Source organism: Pleurodeles waltl, chromosome 3_2 (genome assembly GCF_031143425.1).
Source record: "Pleurodeles waltl isolate 20211129_DDA chromosome 3_2, aPleWal1.hap1.20221129, whole genome shotgun sequence".
Taxonomy (NCBI): Eukaryota; Metazoa; Chordata; class Amphibia; order Caudata; family Salamandridae; genus Pleurodeles; species Pleurodeles waltl.
The window spans coordinates 203,408,532-203,422,553 of record NC_090441.1 but is presented as its reverse complement, the minus strand read 5'-3'; the positions used below and the strand labels follow the sequence as shown (position 1 = coordinate 203,422,553).

General features: G+C 47.9%; 1 protein-coding gene across 1 annotated transcript in view; it reads left to right on the top strand.

Moving 5' to 3' along the window:
* Positions 1-14,022, top strand: part of ADCY10 (adenylate cyclase 10) — a 1,855,427-nt gene that overhangs the window by 738,593 nt on the left and 1,102,812 nt on the right. The window contains exon 8 of the mRNA XM_069226523.1: positions 10,166-10,254. Coding sequence (XP_069082624.1) covers positions 10,166-10,254 — 89 coding nt within the window. The remainder of the gene's footprint in view (positions 1-10,165; positions 10,255-14,022) is intronic.

Below are 14,022 nucleotides of genomic sequence, written 5' to 3'. Positions count from 1 at the left end.
GGGCTGCTGCATGGGGAGCATGAATGGTGGCCTGCCCACCCCAGTCTCTGAGACTCTCCCCATGTGGTCAGTGGGGGCACCTCCTTGGGGTGTTGTTCCAGATGTCGGGCATGCCGAATCCCTTACAGCAGTCACTCTGTTTTTTACCATCTTCGGCAGCAGACACAGGGCTTTGGTCGTGGGTAGCGCACCGCATAGTTTTGGGACATCTGATCTGTGTCACTTCCTTGCTCGTGGAGGTGTCAGAGTGGCAACAGAGGCTGGACTTGGTAACTGCGAGGGTACGAGCACTCTGTCTGCTACCACCATCGTCTCTATGTGCCTTGGTGCTGCTCCCCTCGTAACCTTGGGGGACTCAGTAGGCATTTGCATGTTGTGGCCTTAGATCTCTTGCTCCTTGTGTACCTTATTAGTGATTCTTTTGCTGGTCCCTACTAGGAGGTGGTGTGCGTGACATGCCCACAGCTGAGCTAATTTACGTAGCTCGAAGTAGCTCTACGTATATTCCAGGATGATCCTCCTGAAGGGGGTCCGACTGGCTGGGACCCCCGGCTGGGGTCCTTGTGATGGGGGACTGTCCCGCTGGTTGGTGCTCTAGAAAGTGAGCTCCAGCGGAGGAGCAGGCTACTATACCTTTCTCGGCAAAATGGATAGACACTTTTAACTTGGTCATTAGGTCTCATCCTGATATATTAGTCAGGGATCAGGGCAAATACAGCAACTGTTCCATCATCCTACTCCCCCTTATCTCCAGCTTCAGGTTTTCTGTGAAGGGGACCATAGCCACTGTACCTGAGACCCCTTGTAGGAAGGCAGTGTTTTTTGATAAGGTAACTGCTTCTTCTCATAGGCATGACCTTGTTGCCTCTGTGTCATTTCCCAATAACGCAACCATGGGTTCCTGCTCAGAACAGCCTAGGGCAGACAGTGGGGTGTATGTGTCCTTAGGTGTTTTGGTGGCATAGGTTCCCTGTTTTCCCCTTTGGTTGGTGCGACCAGTCCTGCATTCTTACCCTCGCTTTCGGATCCTGAGGGACTAGAGCCTGCTTCCTCACTATTGGTAGTTGTATACTCTTTCAGGTCTGCTACGAAATTCCCTGTCGCCCGTGCGTGGCCGTGCAGACAGGTGGGTATGCATGTTCTTCGTGCCACTAGGGTTTGATGGACCTAACGTGGTGGGCGGGCGGGGGGTTGAATTTAGTGGAACCCTAGCGCTGACCTGGGATGGAGCTGTAATCATTTGGGCCTGTTGTTTTGTTGCCTCCCCCAGCCCTGGATCCAGCGGCTTGCTGCCCAACGGAGGGGCCTTCCGGACTCAAAAAAACGGCAGCTTGGTGTAACCCATGACAAGAATGACTGGGATGGCAGGCATCAGAGAGGGCACCTCCATGCCTGTGTATGGTGGGGGAGGTGCAGAAAGCAGTGCGGAAAGCAGTGTCCAGGAGACACAGCTATCAGACTCCAACTCTGTACTAGGCTCCTGGCTGATGTGTTTAATTAAACCAACTGTTCCTGTTTTGCCAAACACCTCTTGTTTTTTATTTCCTTAAGGTAAATCTGCATTTGTGCAACATGGATCGTACGAACAATTACGGTACATTAGAACCTGATCTTTGAGGCATTGCTGAAGGGACTTGAGCCAGGTCTTGTTGTTTTTGCATTTGTCGCCCTAAGTGGGAAGGGTATGCCCAGACGTGGGTCCCGTGCTTCCCATGCCACTGGATTCAAACTAGCCTGGCTGATGAGGGGTGAAACCCCGAAACCGGTCCCAGGATGCTTGTTTCCAGTCCAGGGAAGACCTGGCCTAGCAGTTCGGGCTGGACTGTTCCCATGGGGAACAGGGTCAAGACTGATTTGCATATGGCTGGGTCCAAACTGGAATGCCATGGGCAGCAAAAAAACGATGGATTAAACCCAGATCTGTGACTGGGGGTGAATGTTTGACAATGTTCAGCATTCCGTCCATCACTTGTTGTTTTTGCATTTGTCGCCCTAAGTGGGAAGGGTATGCCCAGACGTGGGTCCCGTGCTTCCCATGCCACTGGATTCAAACTAGCCTGGCTGATGAGGGGTGAAACCCCGAAACCAGTCCCAGGATGCTTGTTTCCAGTCCAGGGAAGACCTGGCCTAGCAGTTCGGGCTGGACTGTTCCCATGGGGAACAGGGTCAAGACTGATTTGCATATGGCTGGGTCCAAACTGGAATGGCATGGGCAGCAAAAAAACGATGGATTAAACCCAGATCTGTGACTGGGGGCGAATGTTTGACAATGTTCAGCATTCCGTCCATCACTTGTTGTTTTTGCATTTGTCGCCCTAAGTGGGAAGGGTATGCCCAGACGTGGGTCCCGTGCTTCCCATGCCCCTGTATTCAAACTAGCCTGGCTGATGAGGGGTGATACCCCGAAACCGGTCCCAGGATGCTTGTTTCCAGTCCAGGGAAGACCTGGCCTAGCAGTTCGGGCTGGATGGGCAGCAAAAAAACGATGGATTAAACCCAGATCTGTGACTGGGGGTGAATGTTTGACAATGTTCAGCATTCCGTCCATCACTTGTTGTTTTTGCATTTGTCGCCCTAAGTGGGAAGGGTATGCCCAGACGTGGGTCCCGTGCTTCCCATACCACTGGATTCAAACTAGCCTGGCTGATGAGGGGTGAAACCCCGAAACCGGTCCCAGGATGCTTGTTTCCAGTCCAGGGAAGACCTGGCCTAGCAGTTCGGGCTGGACTGTTCCCATGGGGAACAGGGTCAAGACTGATTTGCATATGGCTGGGTCCAAACTGGAATGGCATGGGCAGCAAAAAAACGATGGATTAAACCCAGATCTGTGACTGGGGGTGAATGTTTGACAATGTTCAGCATTCCGTCCATCACTTGTTGTTTTTGCATTTGTCGCCCTAAGTGGGAAGGGTATGCCCAGACGTGGGTCCCGTGCTTCCCATGCCACTGGATTCAAACTAGCCTGGCTGATGAGGGGTGATACCCCGAAACCGGTCCCAGGATGCTTGTTTCCAGTCCAGGGAAGACCTGGCCTAGCAGTTCGTGCTGGACTGTTCCCATGGGGAACAGGGTCAAGACTGATTTGCATATGGCTGGGTCCAAACTGGAATGGCATGGGCAGCAAAAAAACGATGGATTAAACCCAGATCTGTGACTGGTGGTGAATGTTTGACAATGTTCAGCATTCCGTCCATCACTTGTTGTTTTTGCAGAGCACTTTCATCAACAGTGGCCCTGAGGTGACACGCCTAGCTGAGGATGTCTAGCTTTTCAGGGGATTGCCAGGCTACTTTGATGGGCATGCCCTTTGATGGCACCCGTCTCTTCAGTAACAAGGCAGACTTGGTGCTCGAGCGCTTCAAAGATTCTCATGCTGCAACCAGGTCCTTGGGTCTCATGGCGGCCTGTTGTCCCCCTCAGTCTGCCTTTCGTGGCTACAGAAGGGGCCTCCAACTATGTTTATTCCCGGCCAGCCATAGTGCTGTGCCTGCTGCCCAGCCTCTCCATGGCCAAGGGTGTGGGATTCATTGACCTCTTGGATCACGGAGCCAGTGGTCTGGCCAGTTCGACACTCTCCCTCTACAGCAACCTCTAAGCCTTCCTAGTCTGAATCTCCATCAGGGGCCAATCAGAAGCAGAATCTTCCATCACCTTCTCTGCTGGCAGCCCATCAGGTCAGACAGGTGGGTTTTGCAGCTAGTCCGAAGAGGCTACTCCCTCCCCGTCGAGACTACCCCTCAATTGATGCCGCATCCTATGACCTGATGTCGGAGGATCACTTATTCCTTGTCAGCGAGGAAGTTATGGCTCTCTTGGCCAAGGGAGCCATAGAGAGGATTCCCATGACAGATGTAGGTTGTGGTGGCTATTCCCTCTACTTTCTGGTACCCAGAAAGGGTAAGGGCCTCCGCCCTGTCAGAGACCTTCGATCTCTCATTCTCGTCCCCAAGAAGGAGAAGTTCAAAATGCTCACCTTATCTGTCTGGACCCAGGAGACTGGATGGTAGCTTTGGGCTTGCAAGATGCTTTTTCCCAATTTCCCGTCCTTCCTGCCCACAGACGTTGCTTGCGGTTCACAGTAGGCCACAAGCACTTTCAGTTCACCGTGCTTCCCTTTGGCCTTACCATCAACCTTGCGTGTTCACCAAGTTGATGGTGGTGGTCGCAGCTCACCTGCGCAGATCAGGGATTTCAGTCTTCCCCTATCTCGATGACTGGCTGTTGAAGGCGGACTCGCCCAAAAGCTGTTTTCTCCCACCTCCAGACTACGGCGGACCTCCTGTATTCACTGGGGTTCACTTTAACCTTGCCGAAGTCACACCTTACTCCCTCTCAGATGCTCCATTTCATCAGAGCTGCTCTGGACACAGTGCAGTTTCATGCTTATCATCCCGAGTGGCGAATCCAGGATATTTAGGCTATGATACAGATACTTCAGCCTCAATCCTTGATTTCAGTGAGAATGACCCTGAGGATGTTGGGCCTAATGGCCTCCTGCATCCTTCTGGTGATACATGCCAGATGGCATATGCAGACTCTGCAGTGGGATCCGAAGTTCTAGTAGGCGCAGCATCAGGGGAATCTCTCTGATAAGGTCCAGATGACAACAGGAACTGCACAAGATCTGCAGCGGTGGTTAACAAACCGTGGTTGGGTCAGAGGCAGATCCCTCTCCCTTCCCCAGCCAATCTGACAGTAGTGACAGATGTGTTACTCCTGCAAGGGGGCTGCCATCTGGAAAGGTGGAAATCAGAGGCATCTGGTCTCCGACAGATTCTGGACTCCCCATCAACCTGTTGGAGCTTTAGCTCCAACTAGCACTGAAGGCAGTTCTTCCCTCTGTCAAGGGGAAGACGGGGCAGGTGTTCATGGACAACTCCACTGCCATGTGGTACTGTAACAAGTAGGGTGGGGTGGGGTTGTGGGCCCTTTGTCAAGAGGCTCTGCGCCTCTAGAAACGTGGCTGGAACAACAGGGCATATCCCTGGTTGTTCAACATCTGGCTGGCTCTCTGAAAGCTAGAGCCGACACACTCAGCCGAAAATGTCTACTGGATCATGAATGGCTTCTCTATCCGGAGGTGACGCAAGCAGTGGGAAGAGCCTTGGTTAAATCTGTTCGCCTCCACAGAGAATGTGCAATGACGGAGTTTCCAAGGCGGCAATCAGTTGTGAAACACTTTTTGTCTCGAATGGAACTCAGGCCTTCTATACGCCTTTCCAGCCATACCACATTTTCCCAGAGTTATAAAGAAGGTAAGGAACTACCGGCCCAAGTAATCCTTGTAGCTCCAGACTGGGCACGGAGAGTATGGTATCCCGAGCTATTGCGTATGTCCATCGATCCTCTGATCAGGCTGCCCCTTCAGGAGGATCTTCTGTTGCAGCAGCAGGGGTTTTTGCACCTGAACCTGTCAACTCTCCACCTTCTTGTGTGGAGATTGAGCAGTGACAGTTGACAGCTTTTGACCTTCCACCCAAAGTCTGTAAAGTCAGACTTACCACCCAAAGTAACGTAATCTTGCCAACCCTCAACCAACCAAACAAAACAGAAATTTGTGGCATGGTGCACAGAAAAGCCTTTTGACCCCCTTTCTGCCCCTCTCTCTGAGGTCCTATTGTTTATCCTTTCTCTGGCCCAACAGGGCTCCTTGATGGGCATTCTAGTTGGCTATTTGTCAGCGATTTCAGCATTTTTTAGGTTGCCTAATCAACCTTTGTTTATGTCTCCTATTTTTAATAGGTTCCTTAAAGGCCTTACACATCTTTTTCCTTCATCCCCATTCAGTATACCCCAAAGGGATTGGAATTTGGTTTTGACCTTTCTGATGACCTCTCCCATTGGGCCTCTCCACAACTGCCCTCTCAAACTTCTCACTTTGAAAACAGCCTATCTTGTGGCCTTTACATTTACATGCAGGGTGAGTGAGCTGCAGGAATTGTCAGCCAAGCTGCCCTACCTTTTCATCTATCCTGACAAAGTGGTGCTTTACAATAGTGGCTCTTTTCTGTCAAAAGGGGTTACGCCCTTTCATGTAGTCCAATCCATCACCTTGCCTATTTTTTACGCACACTCACATCCTTCTAAGGAAGACTCTGCTACCTGGACCCAAAAAGAGTATTTGCGTTCTACCCTGATCGTACAAAGGAGTTCCGGGTGGATGATCATCTCTTTGTCAGTTATGTGGGTGCGAAAAAAAGTTGGGCAGTGCAGAAGTAGACTATCTCCAGATGGGTCATACTCTGCATTAAGACCTGCTACCCACTGGCAAAAAGCAACCCTCTGAGGGCTTGCGTGCTCATTCTACTCAACAGCTATGAATACTCCGTTAGCATGCGGAGTTCCAGTCCTTGATATCTGCCATGCGGCAGTGTAGCCATTCTTGCACATGTTTACCAAAATCTGCTGCCTGAACAATAAGGTCTGTTGGGACGGGTACTTTGTCCCTTTTGGTCCAGCAGGACTTTCTAGTATGATTTTGGTTCACAGACCCACTTTCGGGAATGGTAGTGCTTGGGTATCTATTCACAGGTAAGGAATCTGCAACTAGAAGTTTTTATCAGATGGACAAGTTAGTTACCTTCGGTAAAACCGTATCTGGTAGAGACATATCATATATGCAGATTCCTTATCAACCCACCCATCCTCCCCGCTCTGCAAACTGATTTCTCGGGACAGGGATTCCTCCTTAAGGGCCTAAGTTTTGATGCACCAGTAGTCAGTGTTCTTCATTGCTCTGCACTTCTGGTGTGGAAAAGAACCTGACGTCAGCTCTCCGATATCATATCCAGCAAGGATGATGAGACGACAGAGGCGGAGCTGATCGATGCCACCTAACAGTGCGAAGGGGTACTGCTCAGAAAATTCTCTGCATCCAGTCTGACACCTGAGAGAAATTCATAGATAAGGAATCTGCAACTAGAATATGTCTCTACCAGATAAGGCGTTAACAAAGGTAAGTAACTTCTGCAGGCGGGAGCAAATGTGCCTGCCTTACTGCGGTTTTTGTCATCATGTGGGATAAAATGTGGCATTTGAAAGTGGTCAAAATACGACAGAAGATGTCATCTTCTTTCAGTATTCATTCCTGGCTAACAGCCTGGTTCCAAGCCTGTATCTGAAGTGTACAAAAAAAGTGAAGGATGGAATGCTTGAATCAATTTAGACCACTGGTGGATTGGTGTGCAAAATTACTATGGACTGGGATGTGGCCCCTAGTAATTACCAGTTGTTGAGAATAATTCCACCATTCCTTCCTTCACTTTTGTCCGTAATTCGGTGCAATGTCCAAAGTGGGACAGGTATGCCAAGAGGTGGGCCCCGTGCACACTATGCAACTGGAACCTAGCTATACCCGATTGAGGAGCCATAATAATGGAGAAACCAGTTTTAGGTTGCTTTTGTTCCAGTTCAGGGAGGACCTGCCTGGTAGTTAGGGCTGGGTTTGGCTGATACTGGGGAAGTACCCACAGGCAGTGTCCCTGACGGGGGCCCATTAGATCTATTGTGCCCATTGGTGCGCCAGAGAGAACCAATTCATTAGAGAGCATCAGCATTATTGTGTGAATGCAGGACCTGCACTGAGTGCCAGGAAGTCTGTACATAGCAGTATTTCACCCGGCACTGGAATCAGCACTGGTTGTTCTGCCAGAGTGATATCTACCAGCTCTGGCTCAGACAGTGACTCAACAGGTGAGGATCAGTGAAATGGTATCTAGGATTTGATTCGTCCCGCCTGGACCTTTTCTTATGCTACTTCTTTTTGTCTTTTAATGACTTAGAAGAGGGCGATGAATGTGAATGCCACCTAGACCTTGAGCATGGTTGTCGCCAGGTCCACATTGATCACACATGTGCACCATTAACAGGGTTGGAATGGCACCAAAATAAAAGTGCCCCCATTAGCAAACCAGATAGCTAAAAAAAAGTCTTAAAAAGTGACCAACATTTGAAAATTAGTCCAGTTTTGAAGGTGGAAAGACACACTTCATAGGTATTTTGCGAGGTAAGAGAGATGCATGCATTTTTATTTACTGAATGCAATCTTTGTGGGTTAGTTATATCAGGTAAATCAACAGTAAAAAAACTCCACCTGGCTAAAACATAGGCCCACAAACTGCGTAAAAAGCAGCCCTTACATTGATCTGCCTGACCATCTCATTGGGCATTGCCTGATTGCCCTATATGAACAATTTAGCCTCCTGCTCCTTGATTGCTTTTGAATGCTTGAGGCTGCTCTGCTATCGGGAAATCCTCAGTTTCTCCGGCTCCCCCCTCCAGGTTTTGGGGGTTCTTCAAAGTTGACAACACCCGCACAATCTGCAGACTTCTTTATGGAGAGTTTCCTGGAAGCAGAGGGCTCCCAAAATGGCAGCCGCTGAGAGTCAAGTTTGCCACTCTAGTGTTGCGGCTGGAGGAGCTCTTGTGGACAGCTGAGTGATGTGAAGTGCACGCGCAGCCTCTGAAGTGGTGCACTTCACTGAGGAGAGTTTGAGAGACAGAAGCCTTTCTGGAGAAGTCATGCATTTGTTTTCCTGAGTCAATTGTTGAAGTCACACAAGTACTCACTCAGAGAGAGAGAAAATGAATTCTTAAGAGTTCCGGTTTCAAGCCATAGAAGCATTTACCTCCTAGAACATTTGTTTCAGTCATGAGCAAATAGTAAAGAGCAGGAATAACGGTATTTTCAAGAACATTCATTTTCTGTCATATTAAAAATCCTGAAGAGCAGTTATTCCTAGAGCATTTGTTTAGTCCTGAGAAAACAGTACAGAGCAGGAATAACAGTTATTTCAAAAACACTAGTTTTCTGTCATATGCAAAAGGTGAAGAGCAGTACAGTCATGACAAAACTGTAAAGAACAGGAAGAGCAGTTATTTCAAGAACAATCGTTTTAGTCATGAGAAAACTTTAAAGAACAGGAAGAGCAGTATTTTCAAGAACATTCGTTTTAGTCATCAGAAAACTGTGAAGAGCAGGAAGAGCAGTTATTTCAGGAACATTTGTTTTCTGCCATGTGAAAATTGTGAAGAACGGGTTTTCTCTTACAGTAATCATTTTCAATCAAATCCAGTGTGCTGAAGAAGAGGAAAATAATATGAAAATAGAAGTTGTATAATCTCATACCCAAAAACTCCACAAGTAAAATGTAATTGCAATTTTTACCATTAATTGCAAACACAGAAGATACGCTAACACCTCTCTACACTGGGGTAGGCTACACTAAAAGTTACCTTTGATAAAGAAAATATTAATCCTAGTGAAAAGGAATAGGGAAGGTAGGACTTAGTGAAATAGAGTATTAATGTTTTCCTTCATCTTACAGCTCGAGAACATAACCACTGAGTCCCCAGAAACAACAGGTGAAGTGATGGACAAGCGCAGAGGACGAGGCAGTCTCTTCTTTCATCCCCAACCTCTTCCCCCTCTGAGAGTTTTTTAGTCTCCATATAACAATAAGTTGAGGACTGAGAACTTTAGAGAGGCATTGGGTTCAAGGCGTCATTCTGCTCCTGTAAAGATTTGCAATCGATACTGCTTGTGACATCTGCTGCATGACCAGAAGTTATTGTTTGGCCCCAGCCGCCACAATTAGAACTCGCTGGTAATCGAACATCTGCCCATGAGTGGAACTTCAGGACTTAAACCTTGACTTTGTATGTTGTGAGCTACCTGGGACTATAAAATTGACATTTTTCGTGATTAAAAATCTTCACAGAGGGGAGCTCTGGATCAGCGTCAAAATGTGTGGAAAAAAGGAAACTGATGTTAGGTCTCAGGGGTGGCACTTTATGGTTTCAGTAATGTCCTATTCAGGCAGGAACCAATACTGTGGCAGAGCTAACACCACCTGCCGCACAGAAGAGCTGTTGCAAAGTTTACTTATTTGATTAGGTACCTGGAAAATTCAAATTTTGAGGAATCGGAAGGTTAGACATATCTTTCAGAAGGGTAACATTCTCTCACATACTCAGTGAGGAGTTACTCACAGTGGCAAATTCTTCCCCTTTAAAACTGAGTTTCCCTGCCAGCCCATGTGAAGTCATGTCCAGCGGGTACCATTTACTTAGGGAGAACCTGCATGTTTCACGTACATTAAGAACGTCCAATTTTTTCTGCATTGCTGTTCGTGAGAGGACTAAACTTCTTCTTTCTCTTTTCTAGAGATATGTCGGAAAGTCTCTCAGTTGAAGCCAAACTCTCAGCTAGAAAAAACTCTGAGAAAGTATGTGATGTCCACAGTGCTCCAGAAGGTATTTCAGATGTTCTCTATTATTTGTCTCTGTTTTCTGTCCATGGCATCATTGAGCTGAGAAGTGAAACAGAGCTGGGGCTGTTCCAGTAATGATGTTTGCTGCAAGATGTAACTAGGATTCACTACTAATGCTGTGCTAGCATGTGTGTGTTTTGTTGTATTGTGATATATTATTACTGCTATTCCATTAATTCACCCATAACAATTGTACTAGTTTTCATGTGGGTTCTATCTTGTGTTCCTGCTCAACATTCAGTCAGGATTGGTAAAGCGCAGCTAATCATCTGTCGGGTTATCCAGGAGCTTGCAACGAGAAGGCACACAAAAACAGGAGAAAAAGCACACAGAGAGCAGTGACAATGAGGGAAAAGTAAGGAGACAGCACACAAAAAAACAGGGGAAAAGCAAGGAGAGGCACACAAAAACTGGAGGAAAAGCAAGGAGAAAGCAGTGAGAAAGAGGGGAAAGCAGGGAGGAGGGACACAAAAAATAGGAGTAAAAGCAATGAGAAAACTGAAAACGAGGGAAAAGCAAGGAGAAGACACACACAAAATGGGGCAAAAGTAAGGAGGAAGTAGTAAGAATGAAGGAAAAGCTAGGAGAGGGCATTAAAAAAAATGGGGGGAAAAGTAAAAAGAAAGCAGTGAGAACAAGGGAAAAGCAAGGAGAGGGCACACAAAAAATAGAGGGAAAAACAAAAGAGAGAGCAGTGAGAACGAGAGAAAAGCAAGGGGAATGCACTCAAAAAGTGGGTAAAAAGCAAGGAGAAGACAGGAGTAAAAGCAATGCTGCAGCACAGGCAGAGCTGGGCCTGGGACATAGAGTGCAATTCAAGATACTTCTGTCCTTTGAGGAGAAAGATCTGAAGGTTGACCCTCATGGTTTACCTAATTCTCATTAAAGTATTTAGTCATATTACACCCAACACTGATCATGTCCTTCCTTACCAAATCCAGGGTAAGATCTCTGATGTTTGCAGAAGGGACTGGGAGCAAAGCTGACATTTGTCTTGTCTGTATTCATTGCAGGCATTATCTTTACATTTTCGTAGCTTCAGGTTGGTTGCTTCCTAGCAAACTGGTCATGCTGTTGATGCTTCATTACAACACCAACTGGAAGTGAGGTGATGCACAGTAAGGAGTTTAAGGACAATTTTTCATAGTGCCACCTTCAGTCCTCATCTGGCCACCCGCCATTACGGATTGGAGGACATTTTGTAGAACCTGCGTTACCTCCAGAAATATGTGTTTCAATTTGGTGGCAGGAATTTTGAACCCGTTTAATTACCTGATTCTACTGGGATTCTGTAATGCCCATTAGCACTCTTAAAAAGATGATTACATTGTTCTCTTCACTAGAAAAGCCAAATCAGGGGGTTCTCGAGTGAGGAAAAAGTGATGATGTGGCGTGTTTCTTCACCCTGGACAAGCAGATGATAGCCTACCGCTTATCAACCTTGGAGAACCAGCAAGCTCCACTCAGCTTTCCTAGCAGGTCATCCATGGTGGGGGTAAGATGCCGTTCTATCCTGATCGCCACATTAGGCAGCCCAGGTCCATGCATATGCGCATCTCACCCAGTTGTTTTGGGTTTTCCTGGTTACTATGATTGGGGACACCCACAGGGTGGGCCTAGTCACCTTCTCTGTTATTCCAGCAGCTTCCAGCTTCTCAAGGTCCTTTTTGACCTGGAGTCTCAGGTGCTATTCTTCTGTGGGGCTGCGCAGCCGGCTGTATGGAGCAGTCTCTATGAAGTTTGATTTCTTTCTATTTTAGACATCCTATCCCTTCAAACACCTCCGGGAACTCCACTAGGATGTGTGACACTCCTTCCTGGTGTATTCTGAGGGCAAAGGTGACAATTCCTCGGCCTCCTCTGTGCAGCACCCCAGTAGCATGCTATGCCCTTTTTTTTGTGATATACACAAGAGAGTCGAGGGACTCAGCCCCATGGGTAATGAGTGTGTGAAACTTTCCCCGAATGACAAGGGGTTTGCTCTTTCTTATGCAAATACTTTAATCGCTATCTTTAGGAGAGGTGGAGGGGGGGGTCGTAGTATCTGATGAGCCTCATTGGATAGCAGGCTGATGGATGCTCCTCTGTCCACAGTGGCAAGCGCTCCCACCTGTATGTGGCATTGCAGGAGGTGGCATGGGTTTGTGCCGCTGTGCCTACTGTGAAGACTGAGTGCACTGTGTGTTCTGCAGCTTCATCATCATCCATATTCGCTGCTTGGTTCTTGCACATCAAATATCACCTTAACCTTAACTCTGGTTGTCACCTTTTTGCTTGAGTGGCACACATTAGCAAAATGGTTGTATTTCCCACATACGGCACACTTCTTGCCCTTGGCAGTGCAGTCATTTGGGCAGTGTGTGGGGCCACCGCAATACCCACATGATGTTGTTGATTGCCCTGTGGATTTGGGTTTCCTGGGTGGCAGCGTGGAGGTGACATAATTGACTGGCTCTGACTTGACAGACTTTTGGAGGGCAGCCTCAATGTGGGAAGCACGAGCTTTGGACAGTTCTATGGTCCTTCCTATTGTTTGAATGTCTGTTAGGAATTTGCCAGACTCTTCTAGGATATGTTCCTTCAGTTTCATTGATGCTCACCCCTGGATGATTTGGCCACAAATTTCATGTCCCTTGTTGGCAAACCCACAGGTCCTTGCTAATTTTTTCAACTTGGTATAGAACACATCAATGGACTCATCAACTGTTGCCGGGTTTTACGGAAGATGAATTGCTCGTAGTCCTGGTTAACCATGGGTTCAAAATATGCATTGAGTGCTCTTATGAGGGTTGTGTGTGTTTTCAAGATCGCTTCTGGGAGCGTCTTGGAGTTTCGTTGTCAAGCCTTTCCCCCTAGGGAAGAATCATGTCCTCTTCCTCTCGTCCTCTACCTCAGTTGCTTCAAAATACAGATCAACTTGTTCTACCCAGGCTTTCCATCTGGTCGTCTGCGCCGATGGGGCCCCTTTAATGATGAATGGTTTGATGGGGAGAATGTAAGTCATGGTGACATCTCTTGGTGTGTCGCTGGGTGTGTAAATGTGTTGAGGGAGACAAGCTGGAGTTTCCTCTTTGGTCTTTACTGGGCTGCCCTTTGTGAGTTGTGGCTGCTGGTGGTGTCTTATACAGGGTGGAAGGGCTGGCTGGTACCCGCTACAGGTTTAGCTCCTGTGTGTATTGTTGCTCGTGCAGGTGCTGGCTTCCACTTTCTTCATGTGCTTGCTTTGGGGACCTGGAGCTTTGTGGGTGCTCTTGTGTGGGGGCTTACCTCTACTGCATTGTCATTGCAGGGCACCTTAACACCCCCTTTCTGCGCTCTTTAAGCTGGCCCACGTGGTTTTGCCTTCATCACTGGCTGGCCTGATAACAAGGCCTCATTGCGTCCACCACAGGCTGATCTGGTTGCTGTTAGGTTGGGGCCTCGTGGTGCAGCCTCTGGCTGGGATGCCTGCAAGGCCGCACTCCCTTCCCAGCGGGAGTGGTGACTCAGCACCTTGACCCACACAGCAAAAGCACTGCTCCTCTTCACGGTACATGCAGCCGCCGCACTCAGGCATACAGAGCCTTAGGGACGTCAAATGAATTGTTGCCAGTTTGTTGTGTCGGGTTATAAATCTGAGGCAGTGCTACCCTCCACGATGCTCTCTAGTGGAGGTACCAGGAGTGCTCAATGAATGAGGCCTGCCCCCCTCAATAAACACTCACAAACACTGAGTTATGTTTAATCCGTCCAACGGCGGGTCTACTTGATG